This window comes from Hemibagrus wyckioides, linkage group LG25 (genome assembly GCF_019097595.1).
Source record: "Hemibagrus wyckioides isolate EC202008001 linkage group LG25, SWU_Hwy_1.0, whole genome shotgun sequence".
Classification (NCBI taxonomy): domain Eukaryota; kingdom Metazoa; phylum Chordata; class Actinopteri; order Siluriformes; family Bagridae; genus Hemibagrus; species Hemibagrus wyckioides.
In genome coordinates this window covers 19984294-20002365 of record NC_080734.1, presented here as the reverse complement: position 1 = coordinate 20002365, position 18072 = coordinate 19984294, and the positions used below count along the sequence as shown (strand labels likewise).

The window sequence follows — 18072 nt, the reverse complement described above, 5'->3', positions numbered from 1 at the left end:
TAGTATTATGATTATTTTAGTGAACAATACTTGCTTTAAGTATGTGGTGATTTTATAAGAAGTGGGACATTATTTATCATATTTATTTATTTATTGTTTCTCTTTTTAATTGAATAGACTTACTTTTGTTACTTATTTTACTCATTTTAAAAAAGATTGCCCAGTTGTTTTGTTTTTATGCGCAAAAAAAGAAATATTTTGCATTAAAATTATTAATTGAATTAAAAAAAACAAAAAACAGGTATTATCAATACCTGTACATCAATACACTGTTTATGTTTATACTGAAACCTTGAGTATAAGTCAATCCCGAGACCCATCCAATGCTGTTTTCTTTTAAAAGTACAAAGCTTTATGATATTTATTTTTTATCATAGTTAAACCCTTTCACACAAAAATGACCTCTTTTATTTGATTGTGAATGTAATAAATAAAGTAAACATATATAGTTTTAAATACCGTTCTTTTCCAAATTCAATTCCAGACCTTGCACATGTTACAGGATCTGTGGGGTCTGTGTATCAGATCAGTGCCGTATCTAATCACTGTATGTATCCAAGTTATGATGTTTCACATATACATCATATCGTGGTCATTAACAAATACAAAATAAATTTAAATATAATTCTAATATTAATCTGAACTTTTTGTCTAGCATTAATCTTTTGTACTATGTTTCTTACTTTCTGTAAAGCTGCTTTGAGTCAATGTCCATTGTTACAAGCACTATACAAATAAAATTGTATCAGTTTATATAGCCAGTTATCTACAGAATGAAAATAATACACAGAAATACTACATCTTTCTTTTAGCTACATTTTCAAGCATACGGTAGGCGACACTGGACAATTTAGATGTTCTCATTTTCTAGAATAAAATAAACAGACCAGAAAAAAAACACTTACTGTAATAAGGATGTAAATTATGGGTTTATGTCTTCAATAAGTCACTACAGGTAGAAATGACCAATTTAGATCTGTTTTTCTTCAAATTGTATGATAAAGCATTTATAACATGTCTACCCTTAAACTTTAATTATGATCTCAAATGACTCCAGTGATCAGATCTCATCAAGTTTATGTCACAGTTTCCACTGTTTACACTCACAACCAGCACATTATCTGAAACGGAGTGATTTTAAAGAAGGCTTCAGCCCTGCCCATTTAACACTATCATGTCTTACTGAGCATCCCTGAAAAGCTTGTTTATATTTACTATATATATCAGTTTCTAAATGACTGTGTGTTTGTGTATCTTTTTTTAGAAGCAAATGAATTTCTCAAAATGTTGATAATTGGCATTGAAAAATATTTTTATGGTTGTAATAAATTTACACATTTAATTTAGATGTGAATGTGTGAAAAAAACAACACTGTTCACCTGTAATGTCCTAAATTAAGTTTAAAAATGATTGAAACTAAAAATATTTTTATTATTTATTTTATACATTTTATGTTTTTCCTTTATATCTTTAAATATTGTAAATAACAAAACAAAACTCTCATATTAATCATCTTTGTTATTTCACAAACAGATTGTTGAAAACTGCTCTAAAATCTAAAGGGAGAAAATATCTACAACAGGTAAACTCATAAAGATGCAAATATTATATTAAAGTATTCATTTTAAGGCGTTTCCATTTTAATAACATTTTCAGAAAAGGATGCAAAAATGTCAAATATGATGGCAAGCAATAAAGTTGGGGGTTCTGTTCAGACTAAATGTTTAGTAAATATGACGCTCATTATTTTCCTTGAAAACAACATTTTGAACTTTTTTATAGCCGTGGTCTCTCCGGGGAACTCCTCTACTGCACTGACATACTGTAGAAGATCAAATCAGAGGATAATTATTCAAGTATTGACCAAGTATAAAGTATTGATACTTATCAGAAAATAATCAGAAAGCAGAGTGTGTGTAATGTGGCAGTAGCATAACATTTAAAAAGCTAACACAATAAGGACACAGTATATAGTTGTATGTTGTATATAAGTTTACAGTGGAAAATCTCCTGAATCTTGGAGGAGACGCTGAAGTGCAGATGGTGTAATAAAACCAGCCAGAGGATTTAAAATGAATCATATTCCTGCCATTTTAGGATCATGTTAGGAACTGTCACAGCAGGTTATTATATCCTGATGAATACACATTAAACTGCTTTTATGAACATTTGATCGGAATCAGTCAGACTGGTGAGCTCTGGCTTTGCTTTTACATCCGTGTGCAGGATCAATAAAGCACGATCAATTTCTTACTTTTTCTCTTTGTCATGATACAGAGATGAAATCAATCTACCTGCTGACATTCACAGCCATCTTGCTAATGAAAACGTGTGTTGTGGAAACACTAGGATTCCTTGAAACATCGGCCTTGGCTGCTGACGTAAGCTTTACTGTATACAAGAGTTACTATTTCTATAAAGCATAACTATTATACACAAGGACACAGACAGTAGGGGTGCTCATAGAAATGTTTAGAATCTGAGATTAGAAATTAAACATTACATTGATCTTAAAAACTTTTGAGTTTCAGACTGTGGTATGTAAGTTTGTATGTTGTGGTGTTTTCTGCCAGAAATGTTATTGTTTGATTATGCAATAAGACTTGAGATTGTGGATATTATTAATAACCATTTTAAATGGTGGTTTTGACACAACTGTATTGACCACAAAATTGACCCAGACTTACACTCAAGGACTTGAAACTCCACACAGTGATTCACTGCCTGAAAACCGGCACAAAGAAAGTTTTTCTAACAAATTAGATATGAGAATGACTTAATCATTACAAAAGAAATACTCTAAACCTCAGAGCCTTCGCTGTTATTTGACATATACTGTGAGATTTTCGTTCAGTGCAAAACAAAGAAGACGTACAGAAGCACGTGTGTGAGACTTGTGTGAGGATTCAATCATTTTACTTCACGAGAGTGAGATACTTCATATACACTATATTGCCAAAAGTATTCGCTCACCCATCCAAATAATCAGAATCAGGTGTTCCAATCACTTCCATGGCCACAGGTGTATAAAATCAAGCACCTAGGCATGCAGACTGTTTTTACAAACATTTGTGAAAGAATGGGTCGCTCTCAGGAGCTCAGTGAATTCCAGCGTGGAACTGTGATAGGATGCCACCTGTGCAACAAATCCAGTCGTGAAATTTCCTCGCTCCTAAATATTCCACAGTCAACTGTCAGCTGTATTATAAGAACGTGGAAGTGTTTGGGAACGACAGCAACTCAGCCACGAAGTGGTAGGCCACGTAAACTGACGGAGCGGGGTCAGCGGATGCTGAGGCGCATAGTGCGAAGAGGTCGCCAACTTTCTGCAGAGTCAATCGCTACAGACCTCCAAACTTCATGTGGTCTTCAGATTAGCTCAAGAACAGTGCGCAGAGAGCTTCATGGAATGGGTTTCCATGGCCGAGCAGCTGCATCCAAGCCATACATCACCAAGTGCAATGCAAAGCGTCGGATGCAGTGGTGTAAAGCACGCCGCCACTGGACTCTAGAGCAGTGGAGACGCGTTCTCTGGAGTGACCAATCGCGCTTCTCCATCTGGCAATCTGATGGACGAGTCTGGGTTTGGCGGTTGCCAGGAGAACGGTACTTGTCTGACTGCATTGTGCCAAGTGTAAAGTTTGGTGGAGGGGGGATTATGGTGTGGGGTTGTTTTTCAGGAGCTGGGCTTGGCCCCTTAGTTCCAGTGAAAGGAACTCTGAATGCTTCAGCATACCAAGACATTTTGGACAATTTCATGCTCCCAACTTTGTGGGAACAGTTTGGAGCTGGCCCCTTCCTCTTTCAACATGACTGTGCACCAGTGACCAAAACAAGGTCCATAAAGACATGGATGACAGAGTCTGGTGTGGATGAACTTGACTGGCCTGCACAGAGTCCTGACCTCAACCCCATAGAACACCTTTGGGATGAATTAGAACGGAGACTGAGAGCCAGGCCTTCTCGTCCAACATCAGTGTGTGACCTCACAAATGCGCTTCTGGAAGAATGGTCAAAAATTCCCATAAACACACTCCTAAACCTTGTGGACAGCCTTCCCAGAAGAGTTGAAGCTGTTAGAGCTGCAAAGGGTGGACCGACGTCATATTGAACCCTATGGATTAGGAATGGGATGTCACTTAAGTTCATATGCGAGTCAAGGCAGGTGAGCAAATACTTTTGGCAATATAGTGTAACTCTCACTCTACACGGTACTGAGAAAAACATTTTGGCAGCTTGACTTGTAGATTTGTAGTTAATTCATTAACAATGATTTATTCATGTACTTTGAACTGACAAATTTGCTGCAGTAAAAGAGCTTTTCTATAATTAAATGTTGATTTTGTTTTACAGCTAAATTCTAAAGATGGGCAACTCAATCACGTAAGACAAAAACGAGCATGTAAGCAAAAAAAATCTTTTTTCCTTATGAACGATGATGATGATGATTATTATTATTATTATTACTACTACTACTACTATTATTATTATTATTATTATTATTAATATAAAATAATAAGTTACTCTTCAATGTCAATATCAGTCATTTAATTTGACAGAAATCCTGTAACTGGTGTGCTGTTTCTCCCTAAGCACCAGAACAGCAGAACAGCTTTTGCACATTATTTTCTAACAAGGTCACATAATGATGCATGATCCAGCGTTCATCATAAACACCATGTTCTTACACTAATTCTTCCCTTTTTCCTTCTTGCCTGCTGTGATGGAGTTTTGCTAGTGGGGGGCATTAGGGGTTGTACTGGGAGTGAGTTAAAGTGTTTCACGAGACTGTATTAGTCCCATGGATTTGCAGGGGACCAGTTGACCAATCACAGCTCTCTAAATCAATAAAAGCGTGAAAGTCTTTTCATGTACACAAACCCTGATGGAGGTGTAATTAATCCACCAGGGGGCAGTAAAGTAATGGGGCAGTGGAATTTCGTACATGCTCAACTGCACTGAAAGGCAAAAAACAGACAATGCTTTGTACTACCTTTACACATGTTTAGACTTATTAATATTTCAAGCCACTCCATGCATGTGTACAGTGGAGATGAACAGATAAGGAGAGCATAAGGTGTCAGGATCATTGGTATCTGGAGAAGAAACTTTGTTTCTTTACTGATAAAAGTGTTGTTGTTGTTATGTATGCACATAACTGAGCAGCTTTTACTGTCCTGTGTAGAATCTCATCAGCTGGGATGAAACATGACTGACTCACTGACAGCTGAGATGCTGTACAGTGCTGGGGTGGATGCACTGGATAAAGACTTTACATATGTGATGTGGCATCTGCCCCAGTGATGGAAGCCCAGATGCTGTTTGCCAGTTAACACATTGTTGTTTGTAGTTCTCCTTGGTAGAGCTAGACAAATCACTGGCACTTGTAATGTGCTTTCCTTGCTTCCCTTTGTGGTGTGGTAGGAAGCCTGCATGGCACCACTATTCAATTCAATTAAATTTATTTGTATAGCGCCTTTTACAATGGACATTGTTTCAAAGCAGCTTTACAAAAGAAGAGAAACAGAGAAAGGAGAGAAAGAAAAAAAATTATTAAATTAAATTATTAAACTATTTTATCCATATTTATCCCTAATGAGAAGCCTGTGGCAACAAAGGAAACAAGGAAAAACTTCCTGCGATGATACGAGGAAGAAACCTTAAGAGGAACCAGGCTCAGAAGGGAACCTCATCCTCATTTGGGTGACACTAAACAGAAACAAATGTAACTTTAACTAAATAATGTCCTTTCTACAGCAGCAATCAACGGCCCATGAGGAACTATTAGGACAGTGTAGTTTCTGAGGTCATTATAGACACTAATTCTTTGCTGTTACATGCTGAGAGATGTAATGGCAGATCTGTGACAGTGTGAGTCCCCAAGTGGCTCTGTCCATGGCTGTCTCCTGGGTCACAGGCTGTCCACACAGAACCATCCACAGCATCAGTGACCACCACCAAGCAATGAGACTGTGCCCAGGGGTAGAGGCAGTGGTCACACTGGAAACTCAGAACACTGGGAACTCAGGAGTGGGCTGTATCACCTCTGTCATGCTCTGGATATTCAGACGTTATTCAAGCGCCCTGGTGCTGATACGGTATTCATAGCGCCACAGTTACATGCATAACTAACGTTTAGTATTGTAGGGTCTTGAGTGACACAACAGAAAAGCATTCGCTATACGTCCAGAGATCTCTCTTCCTTTAATCACAGTGAAACTAACCGATCATGTGTATCTATGAGCTCATGAATGTGGCTGAGGGCGGATAGTGCTTTCTTTGGAGTGTGTCTTGTGAAGCAGTACGAGCAGCTGCTGTTGGTTTTACCCGTTAACCTTCTCTCACCTGGGCTGATAGCTGTTGTGTGATGGGGAGAGCTGGCTGGTGGGATGGAATTGGCTAAGAAATGAGTGGGATAAAAAATGGAAAAAAACTTTACAATTTTGTGAATGTAAACTGAATGTGTACTAAGTAGACATATTAAGATTAACACGGTTAATCATGGTTTTATTGTCTTCCCAGCTAGTTCATATGCACTGGAATACATCGTGGTTGTAGAGATAAATGTTTCTGAAGTGATTTTGATACAGCAACTCAAATCATTCAGTCTTCAACTAGACAACACCACTAAAATCTCCACTGTGAACATAACAACCGGTAAGTCTGGAATTCACTGCCCTTTTTACGAACAATACACACAACAGACAGACTCAGAAAACCTAAACAAGAAACATGACGATTACAAATGAGACACAAAGAGGCCTGATATTATGCAGAATATGATTTACTTAAAGGTGTGTGTTAAATAAAGAACACACGCTGTCTGTGGGCTAATGTCCTACAGCTTCCTTAAACACTCATCCTATGTTAATTTGTAATAATAGGTAAGTGAACAAATAGATCCTGGTTAATTTCTGGTGTTTAAAACCTCTTTTTAAAATTAAGTTACAAATTTTATATAGCTTAATACTTTTTACAAACAAGCACTAACACAGTAATCTTACTGATTTTACTTTTACTAATTGTATTTATTTTCATCCATTAAGAAACACTCAATTTACTGTACTGTTTGTTTTCTCATTTTTCGCAGTGTGCCAATTAAACAATACTGGATACCAGTGCAGGTGTGAGGATCAGTATTTCTGGCCATGTGACAAGTGCATGCAATATGGCCAATGCAACGGCGCAACAATGTCCTCATGTTATTGCATCAATGGTGTTCCAAATGACGGAGAGTTCTGCCAGCCGCTAGCTGACATGTCAAGTAGGTAACATGATAAACTGTATAGTCGCTAAGAAAAACGTTATCTACTGTGTAGTTATTTTATGTAGTCTATTTAGTTATTTAAATTTGATTTAATAATCTCTATAACATAAATAGTATGCAAATGATACATATGCAAATGACCCTAATACAGTGAAGTAAGAATAACATGATGTGTCCCGAATTTTAATAAACATGGATTTGATGAAAGGTACTTTTAAATATAACACACAGTTAGTATAGACATCTAAAGATTTTACTCATTTTTCATTTTCCTTTTACAGGTGGAAGTACATGTCCGACTCCAGCACCACCCACAGGTAAAGTAGTAAAGTGTTTGATTTTAATCCCATTTTTTTCAATGTAATGTATAGTTCAAAAAGTATGTGAAATCAAGATAAAAATCATAGTTAGGCTACATGATTCACTAATTCGGAACTGGATTTGGAAGTGCTTCTGGTACATCTTAAGACTTGTGTACAGCTCTTTTATTAGAAACAATTATCATAGGTTTAGATGGGCTCTAATAATAATAATAATAATAATAATAATAATAATAATAATAATAATAATAACAATAACAACAATAATAATAATAATAATAATATTTCCCGTTTCCTCTGTGTGTGTGTGTGTGTGTGTGTGTGTGGGTCTTGAGTTTTCATGTCTTGGGTTTCCTCCAGGTGTCCCGCTTTCTTCCTCCAGTTCATAGATATGCGACATAGGCTGATTGGCATCTTTAAATTATCTGTAATACGTGAATAGTTGTGTGTGTGTGTGTGTGTGTGTGTGTGTAATTGTGAGAATATATAATACCACAGTCCTATACAGGTGTTGTGGTCGTGCACAAAAATAAAGCCTTCAGATACTCACATTATAAAACTACGTTCATATAATTGTCATTAATATCCTGTAGTTGGCAGTATAACAACAGGTACTGTAACATACACAGAAACCTGGGCTGATGTCAATCTTTCAGTCAATAAACCACGACTAAGAGAAATCTTGGTCTTCTGGAAAGCTGATCAATTAAAAACTAATGCATTTATTATAATTAATCTATTCATTTAGTGTCTGCAGGATGGGGAGGGATTTATTTGAATTGGTTTTCTATTTGTATTAAGATGGTTTAGACAGGAAGACTGTTTTTGCTTGCTTCATGATTGTTGCAGAAATTGTTGCAATCTAATATAATCTAATCTGCACTTCCTGCCAAGGAAGAGTGTGCTTCCTGTTCATATCTGTATTTGTTTAGAACACACTTTATCAAGTCCAGGATATGACTGAATTTAGTAGTAAACTGTTCACTGCAGCATTTACACATGAGATTTATGAAAATCCCTTACAAAGGTTTGGAAAAAGGCTTGTAACCAACGAGAGCTCCTGAAAGTGAGCCAGTCCACGCATAAGAAGACTGACTCAATCAATTTCAGTTCAATTCAATTCAATTTATTTGTATAGCACTTAACAGTGGTCATTGTTACTGTACTGGTCATGTAAACTGATCAGCTTCAAATCATATTAATGCATGGATTAGTGCAATTTTATTTACAGATTATTTGATCAAGTTTAAGACTTTTTAACATTTTAACTGCACAAGATGTGCAAGTGTAATGTACAAAAAAGTGCAGCAATTTTGGGAATCACTTAATGGCATTTATTACAGAGGAATTAAATAAAGAAAAGAATAATTAAAGAAAGCATGCTAGGACAAATCCAGTAATTATGATAAGACTAATCATTAAGACAGTGGAAATACCACTGTATACTACTGGAAGATATATTGCACGTCTTGCTTAGGCAAGAACAAATATTTAGAGACCATTATTATATTTTATGTCTAATTTATATATTAGATTTTATGGGAGAAAAATCTAGTGAATACCTCAGATCTTCACTGGTGTGTGCGAGGCTGAAGAGACTTCTCGCTTAAAGAGTTATTTACATCAAGCAAACAAAGTTTCCTTGTTTGATGTGCTTGGTGTCCTTGATCACTCGGGTACAGTGTGATCTGCTTGTGTCTTTTTTACCTCCATTATCTGATTTGTGCAGATCAACAACCATTTTTTTTTTTTTATTGTTTTTGATTTTTCCCATGATAATGGACAATAAATTTGTAAAAGGAAAAAAAAAAAATTCAAAATAAAATGTGCTTTAGTAATAACAATAATGTCCTATTAGTTTATGTAAGAAAATACAGTACAGTACATTTAATTACTTAATTGTAATGATTTTTTGCTCTGTAATTCCAGAAATCAGTAAAATGTCAGTGAAATCCAGTATTATCTATATCAATATCTAACTATATGTATATTTATAAACCTCTCTTTTTTCTGTTAGAGACCACAAATTATATGTCAATGACATTAGATGAAAAGTTTGACATCGCACTCACCAACCAAAACAGTGAGAAGTACAACAAATCTAAAAACATTATGGAGAAAGCGGTGAGTTTTCTGTATTTAAAAGCAAATAAATGATGATATAATATTACATTCTTTTAAAAGAAGTTTTTCAAAGAGAACTGACTTTAAGAAATTAGAAGTGACCTTTATTTAACCAGTGAATAAATTTAAATACATTTTAATATATGCAAAAAATTTAAAAGCCAATATAGAAGTTCAGTCGGCAAAAACGTGATTTGTTTTTCAATTTCAGATTGATAAAAGTTATCGAAACATGGCTGGCTATGTACCTGGCTCTGTAAGAATTCTCAGGTTCAGGTACAGAGTTTTGTTTTCTAAGCCATAACATTAGATAAAATTATGTTTTTTTCCATCTGTTTTTGGTTGAATTGCTAAATTGTGATTTTTTGTTGTTGTTATGTGTGTGTTTGTCAGGCCTGGCAGCATAATTGTAGACTTTACGATTAACACAACCACAGATAAACTTGATTTTAAAGTCGCAAACTCAGAGCTCTCACAAATACTTACTGCAGATGGATTCAACATTAATGAAAATTCATTTGCTTATAGTGGTAAGCATTTTATTTTTTATTGCTCATTGATTATAGCACATTGTGGACATTTCCTGCCCTCAGCAGTTTAGCTTGTGTTTAGTGTTCTTAATATTTTTTTTTTTACATTTATGAACTCATTATATCACAGATTTAATTGTAAGATTAACACAACCACAAATTGGTTCATATTGACTGATGTTGGTGGCATTCAAATAATCATAACATGGAATTCAGTGCCTCATTAATATTATTCTTATATTTCAGAGGAGTATAACCTCACCCAAAACTCAGGCAAAATATATCCTCTGCAAGATGTGCTGTTAAACTGTACTCTCCTAACCAGTGTAACGGGGACCATACGATGGCGAGCGAATGGAGTCGATCCATTTCTAAATCCTGTTAAATATACCATACTTAATAACAACCGCACGCTTACAGTAAAAAGTGTGAGTGCAGCTGACAGTGGTAAGTAATCAATATTCACATGAACCTGTCTGTAGTTTTAAGCACAAAATAGTAATTTGTAATGTTCTGTGTCTGGAATGTGAATATCTCTCATATTATTAAAGTTTCATAAAATCTGTTTATAAAAACAATGTTTGTGACTGATATTTATAAGCATATAGGTCCTAACATTGGGTTTTTATCTTTTATTCCTCACTCATTATATGTACATGTATATCACAGGTACATATGAATGCATAACTGAAACCAATTCACTGAGGAATATCCAGTGGCAAAGAATTGTGATTCAGCCATTTCCCAATATCCAAGTAGATCCTGATAAAATGTATAAATGTGACAATTTGTCCATACCACTGCAGTGCTGTGCCCAAAGCAGCTATCTGATTGAGTGGACTAATGACTTCCAGTCTCCACTGACACCTCCAGGTCATACACTAAATGAATATATTTCACACAGTGTGATTATTTGTTACAGATCATATAAATAAATAAACTCAAACTGTTAAGAAGCTGAACGTACACATCGATTTTACAACCCTTTGTCAATAAAACTGAATATAACTTAGTGTTCTGTATCGCAGGTCAAGGGTCAGGCTGCATCATATACAACTACACTATCTGGAAAAAGGATTGTGAGGCCGAGGACAAAAAAGTCACTTTTACATGTCGACTTTCAAACACCAGCCTGAGAAGATTTAATTACAGCTCTGCAAGCATATCAATAAACATAACCCGAAGAGGTGAGCTATCATGGTCCTTTTCCTTAGATTCATACTGTATGTCTTTCAGATGTTTTTATTTTTGGTGGTTATAACATATAATCACTGATATATCTATTGAATTATTGAATTTAAAGCAAAGGGTTGTTTTTCATTTTAGTCTTTCACTCCCTGAAATTTCCTGTTAAAATTCTTCAGTGATAAAGTTGCTCTGCTGAACAAACTAGCATTGTCTCTCAAACTGCATACTATTATATATTCTAGACAGTTTCTGAGTATTCACGCTAGCTGGTTTTCCCATTCCAGTTATTGTTTACAGTTTTTTTTTAACTTCTTCTGATGCCTTCAAATCTGATGAAAGCTCTGTTTTGCCAACATTCTTCTAGATTAGTAAATACGTTTCAAAGTAAATTCTGAGATTTTAATTCGAGCTGCAGATCATGACAACAGTCAAGATGAAGGCTGCAGCTTTATCTGTGCTTTATAAAACTGGATGATTTGGCTCTAATGTGTTGTCTTGTGGATATTGCTTTTAAATCATATGTGCATAAGATACACAGAGAGTGTGTGACCAGTGTGAACAATAGTGAACTGGTGCACTTACATTGCACATGCAGATCTTACTCACAAAATAATAATGATGATATTAAATTGAAAATTATTTTAAAACAATTTTAAAATGTTATCATTGTCCTATATTATATGTCCATATAAAAGAAAAAGAAAAGAAAAGTGGTCACATTAAATTAAAAGTCCTTTTGGTGGTGTTTGTTGATATACATACAAAACTAACTAACTTTTTCTTATTTTAAAATGATTTAACTCCTATAAAAATAACACTGCATTTATTGCAGTTTTTGATTTTTGGTGCTTTTATAAATGCACAACATTGATGAAATCGATACTCATGTACAAATTTTTCCTCATTAGAATTCAAATGCGCTGATAGCAGCTTTGGCGTTGGAACTGTAAATCAGACAGCGTTCAGACAATGTGACGGAGCTCAGATCGGCATTCAGTGGGCAGTGTGTAATACAACAGGGCAGTGGAGCATAATATCTAACAACTGCACCCTGCGGGTCATCCAAAACCTGGCAGAGATGGCTGAAGTAATACTTTAACTTCCTGTTAAAGATAAACACATTTGTTGCTGATTGAATGATAACATGACATTTTCTTTTTAACATCAGAATTTAGAAACACAAGATGTCCCGATGTTTGCTGCTAATCTCAGTAATGCTGCAGAAAATAACGCCCAGAATATAACCACAGTTCCTGTGAATCTCTTGAAAGTTGTTGATTTACTCAGCACAATTGCTTCTATTTCAAAAACACAATCATTCACGGTTGACAAAAACACAATGGAGGTATGTACACACAGAGATATATATATATATATATATATATATATATATATAAGTAACAGTGTGCTAGTACGAGTGTACTAACAGTGTGCTAGTGTGTATAAGTGGAGAGAAAGTGAGCAAAAAGGTTATTATATAGTGCAGGAGAATATAGGTTTGTCTGAGAGGGTATGACGGTGTATTTTTATTTATATTTTTATTTGTTGATAATAGAAAACACAAATATTGTATTTCTTAATTGTCTTAATTGTCATCTTCACTTTTGTTTAACTGAACATGTCTCAATTTTCAGGATTTCCTCAAAACTGTGGATGTCATTACATCAGACACAGCCCAAGTAACATGGAATAGTTTCAACAATGACAATACAAACATGATCGCTAGCTCTGTGCTTCTTCAGGCAATCGAAAATATCGGAAGCAGTCTCTCCAATGACAGCTTTTTCATAAAAACACCAAATATTCAGCTTATGAGGAATTTGAGCAATTCAATCCATGAAATGTTTAATGCAAATTCCTCTTCTAAAATAAGCATTGCAGAGACAAGCAAACCTTTTCCAGTCACCGTCATTGTCTTCTCTGCCCTTAACAATGTGTTACCTGTTCGAACTGCAGCCTACAATGACAGCGGTGAAACTCAAAACAGCATCAATGCAGACGTGGTTGTGATTGAAGGAGACTCAACAATAAACAACGTCTCCCTTTTTTATGAAGTTAAAAATAAGTCATTAGGAAACCCACAGTGTGTCTTTTGGAACTTTAGCCTTTTAAATGGAATTGGTGCATGGGACTCTACTGGATGTGAAATAAAGCCACTGAGTAATCAAACTGGAAAGTTAACATGCGAGTGCAACCACACAACATCTTTTTCTATCCTGATGTCACCATTTTCTCCGGATAATATGGCCCTGGCCTATATAACGTACATCGGCGTAGGCATTTCAATTGGCAGCTTGGTTTTGTGCCTCATCATTGAAGGACTTATCTGGAAAGCAATGTCAAAAAATGATACATCTTACATGCGCCATATCACCACCATCAACCTTGCTCTGTCCCTCCTGATTGCAGACATATGCTTTATTATTGGAGCATCAATTGGAAAGGAAGGGCAGAAGACACCAGTGGGTCCCTGCAGTACAGTGACATTCTTTATCCACTTCTTTTACCTTGCTCTTTTCTTCTGGATGTTACTGTCAGCTCTCTTGCTTCTCTACCGCATTGTCATAGTCTTCTCCAGATTGTCCAGGACAGTGATGATGACCATAGCCTTTACTGTCGGCTATGGAGCTCCATTAATAATTGCTGTCATTACTGTCGCAGCAACAGCCGGAAACGGAGGATACATTCAAGAAGAGAATACTTGTTGGCTCAACTGGTATGAAACTAAGGCGATACTGGCGTTTGTGATTCCAGCCCTGGCCATCGTGGTTATAAATCTCCTGGTGCTTATTCTGATTGTATATAAGATACTGAGAAGTGGAATTGGTACCAGCATTCAGCGAGATGAGAAACATGCCATAGTAATGATTGCCAGGTGTGTGGGCATCTTAACTCCGCTCTTTGGTCTGACTTGGGGATTTGGGATTGGGACCATGGTGTCACCAGACTTTGGGATTCATGTTGTGTTTGCAGTCCTTAATTCACTTCAGGTACCAATATCACCTTCATACATATTTATTGAATTATATACCTCACTGACATCATTTTAACCCTAGTTTTGTTAATGTGATGTTAACAACCGGAACACAAATGTTTTTTAAGAGTAAAACAAATAAATAAATTAGATTAAAATGCCAATAAAGTGAATACTGTAACCCAATAAATGTGTCTATATGGAATAGATAGTAAAAATCATCAACTGTTTTAGGATAAAAAATATGTAAAATATTTCCTTCATCTTCCTTGTTTAAAATGTTATATATGTATTATCTATAGATACATGATCGATAGAATAACTATATATGTCTTATTTTTATGTTCAAAGGGCTTCTTTATTTTAGTTTTTGGAACTCTACTGGACCATAAGGTGTGTATTTTCATATATTCAGGTTGTTTGTTGACTTATTTTCTGCCTAGACCAGCCAATTAACAGAGATAAACAGATTCAGTGCAAGTTTAGATCATCAGTAGTTTGTGGGTAGTGTTAATGTACCCATAGGAAAAGAAATACATTAAACACTGTTGCTAAGGAATATCTACACATTTAAAAAATGGTTCTTTAAGGATTAACAGCATCCATAAAAAACCCTTTCTGAACCAGAAATACTCTAAAGAGTATCCCCCGTAGGAAAACCCTTAACGATGCCCTTAAGAAACATGTTGTTGATCTTTCGGCTGCTCCCTGTGTGTGAGGGGTCGCCACAGCGGACCAACTGGTCCACACAACAACTTGGCACAGGTTTTACACCCGATGCCCTTCCTGATGCAACCCTCCCATTTTTATCCGGACTTGGTACTGGCACTGCATCCAGTAGCTGGGGTTTGGGCCTTCCGCATGGTAGGCAAGAAACCTACCCCTGAGCCACCAGTGCCCTTTGCCCTAAATAAACATAAAGGAGAAAATTTAAAGGAAGTTTATATTCTGAACACTTACGTCAATTGAAGGTCATTTAATAAAATATGTATAAATGAAGATAGCAGTTTATCTAAATGCTACTGAGTTACAAAATACTTTGGAATGATTAATTTTTTATCCTCTTTATGTAGATCTTTGGGGTGCTTGTAGGAAGATGGAGGCAGAAGACCATGAGCTCTACCCATTCTGGGGTAAACAAAATTTCACTCCACTTCCCTTTATCTTCGTAAAACTACATTGAAAAAAGGACGTATTCTCCAAATATTAAATGGAAACACAATTATACCATATGCAATTCCATTTTCCATGTTTTATGAGTTATGACCTTGTAAGATTGCAACAGCAATAACCTCATTCGCTATTTCACTTCCTCTGTGATGCGTATGTGGCCTGCCAAAATTCAAATGGAATCGCAAATGCCTTCACATTTGCATTTCCGAAGCCCTGCACAGAAACCTGTTCCTGTGTGAGTTTGCTATGTGAGCTATGGGGCGTGTTTATATTTGGAAATGACGTCAGACACAGTCTGCCTCATTTTAGAGTGTCTTGCCGGTCAACGGTCAAGAAAAAAAATGTGCAACAGATGATTGTGCTGATGAGAATATACCTATATCTTAACAGCTTTCTTGTCGTCCAAATGAAGAATAATCTTGCCAACTCGTAAGATATGGGAAATGCAATTGCAAATGGACTTAGCTTTTCCATTTGAAATTGGGCAGACATTGTACGCTTGTGTAAATGTAAATGCAAACGGTAATACATAATTTGCATTTTCTTTTGCATTATGTCACAATTTATACATCCTCAAACAGAAAACGCAATAGCAGATATAGTGACCTTTGAGAACTGTCTGGAAAATACTTCCATAGACCATAACATTTGTGTTACAAAGTGAGTAACTTGTACACTACCTTTACATTTCAGAACACTGTTAGGGGAACATCATCAGCTAATAGAAGGGGTTACTATCACATCTTCCCAAGGAGATGTAAGTAACATTCATTCACAAATGACGCTCTAATCTGCCTTGTGTTATGAATAATTTCTTTCATGCTAAATCTTTCTCAAATGGCATGTGTATGGCTTTGTGTCACAGAGCATTAAGCACACATCAACGTTTTAACTACATCTTGTTTTAACTACATTTACAGAGACATATATCGTTTTAAAAATATCATGCTCTTTTACAGATGGCTACAATTTTTCGACAGCTACCTATTCATCAAATGTACCTTCAAGCAGCACGGAAACTTTTAAATTCACTGACAAATAATGCAAATAGAGCGTACCTTCCACATGACTTCTACGGCCTGACTTGAGTCAATTCCATTTATTTTATTGTTTATTGTGCCTTAAATGCATGATCTAATTTGCAAACCAGAAATGATTTATTACATTAAAGGAAAACTCACCTGATTATTATTTTATATTTGTGATTTACATTTGAATTATACTTACTGATTTAACTTTATCAATAAAAAGCTACTGTAATGCAAATGGCTTTACTATCTATCACTATCATTATCTGTCACTCATTATAGATCATACTAATCATTTAAATGATTTGTGGTGTTTGCGTTTCATTTGTGTCAAGACATTAAGTCAGTGAGAAATATTAGTGAGCATGTGTGTTCCATAAGGAAACAAGCTACAATTGTCCAGATTTGGTTGGTTAGAATGGGTAAAAAGTAGAGAACTCGAGCAACAACCAAAATACCACAGAAGGTGAATTACTCTTAAAACTGTCTTAATAGAATGGGATGAATAGGAGTTATTCATGTAAAAGTGCTAAATATGTGAGACAAGAAATGTTGGAATATAATAATACAATATGTAAAAAAAAAAATAATAATAATAATAATTATTATTATTATTATTACTTCATGGTATGGTTATCCAGTCACTCCTTTTTAAACAAACTCCACTATAAAACAAGCAGAGAATCAAAGACAGAGTCATGATGCACATCATTGAGAGCAGAGGTTTTATATTACAAAGGAAAAGAAAAACAATGTTGACTGCCACTATGTTCACATGTTTACATTAGTTTTGTCATATTTGTCATATGTTTTTTTTTCCAGTGTCAGCTAGCTAACAACCAGTAGGTCAGTCAGTCATGACTCAGAACTCTAATATCTCTTCCTGACATGTATACTGACATGTCATCTGTGGAGAATCTTTCCACCATGCTGAAACGGGCTCCAGATTCAGTGTAACCCTCATCAGGATAAAGAAGTTCTTAAAGATGAACAATGAATACTCATTTATCATAAGAAAAGGATTTTTTTTTGGCCAGGTATTTTGCACACTGCTGAAGAATGCAAAAAAAAAGAGGTACACAGCTTTTTTTAGTGCTAAGAATAGGAGATCATTTTTCTAACTATTTTTGCCTCAGAGTAGTGAAATATCTAGAAGATCTGAACCCCCCCCCCAAAAAAAACTATAAAACACATTTGGATAAGTGTACTTACTGGTGTCTGAACTCAAAATAAGCATGTGCACTGAGTCAGACAGCGTCAATGCCTTTCAGAGCAAGTGATTATCAGACTGCACTTATTAGCAGAGAAAACTGCATATATTTAGATGGCTACATTGGTCTGCTCTTCTCGACCTCCACCAGCTCCAGAAACTGAAGAGGAAGCAAATAATGTCCCCACCAGTGTCTCCTCTAAGGAGAAAGCGCCTCCTTCAATAAGGAGCTATGATCCTAGACTGTGAGCGACAGG

General features: G+C 35.6%; 1 protein-coding gene across 1 annotated transcript in view; it reads left to right on the top strand.

Annotated features, from left to right (window-relative positions):
• Positions 1–16839, top strand: part of LOC131345942 (adhesion G protein-coupled receptor F5-like) — a 44912-nt gene extending 28073 nt beyond the window's left edge. The window contains exons 6-23 of the mRNA XM_058379154.1: positions 2279–2382; positions 4355–4403; positions 6524–6658; positions 7092–7265; positions 7550–7585; positions 9606–9712; positions 9924–9988; positions 10106–10242; positions 10489–10689; positions 10912–11115; positions 11271–11429; positions 12339–12517; positions 12599–12775; positions 13065–14420; positions 14756–14797; positions 15478–15537; positions 16271–16334; positions 16537–16839. Of these exons, the coding sequence (XP_058235137.1) occupies positions 2279–2382; positions 4355–4403; positions 6524–6658; positions 7092–7265; positions 7550–7585; positions 9606–9712; positions 9924–9988; positions 10106–10242; positions 10489–10689; positions 10912–11115; positions 11271–11429; positions 12339–12517; positions 12599–12775; positions 13065–14420; positions 14756–14797; positions 15478–15537; positions 16271–16334; positions 16537–16619 (3332 nt within the window). The 3' untranslated portion in view covers positions 16620–16839. The remainder of the gene's footprint in view (positions 1–2278; positions 2383–4354; positions 4404–6523; positions 6659–7091; positions 7266–7549; positions 7586–9605; positions 9713–9923; positions 9989–10105; positions 10243–10488; positions 10690–10911; positions 11116–11270; positions 11430–12338; positions 12518–12598; positions 12776–13064; positions 14421–14755; positions 14798–15477; positions 15538–16270; positions 16335–16536) is intronic.
• The last annotated feature ends 1233 nt before the right edge of the window (positions 16840–18072 follow it).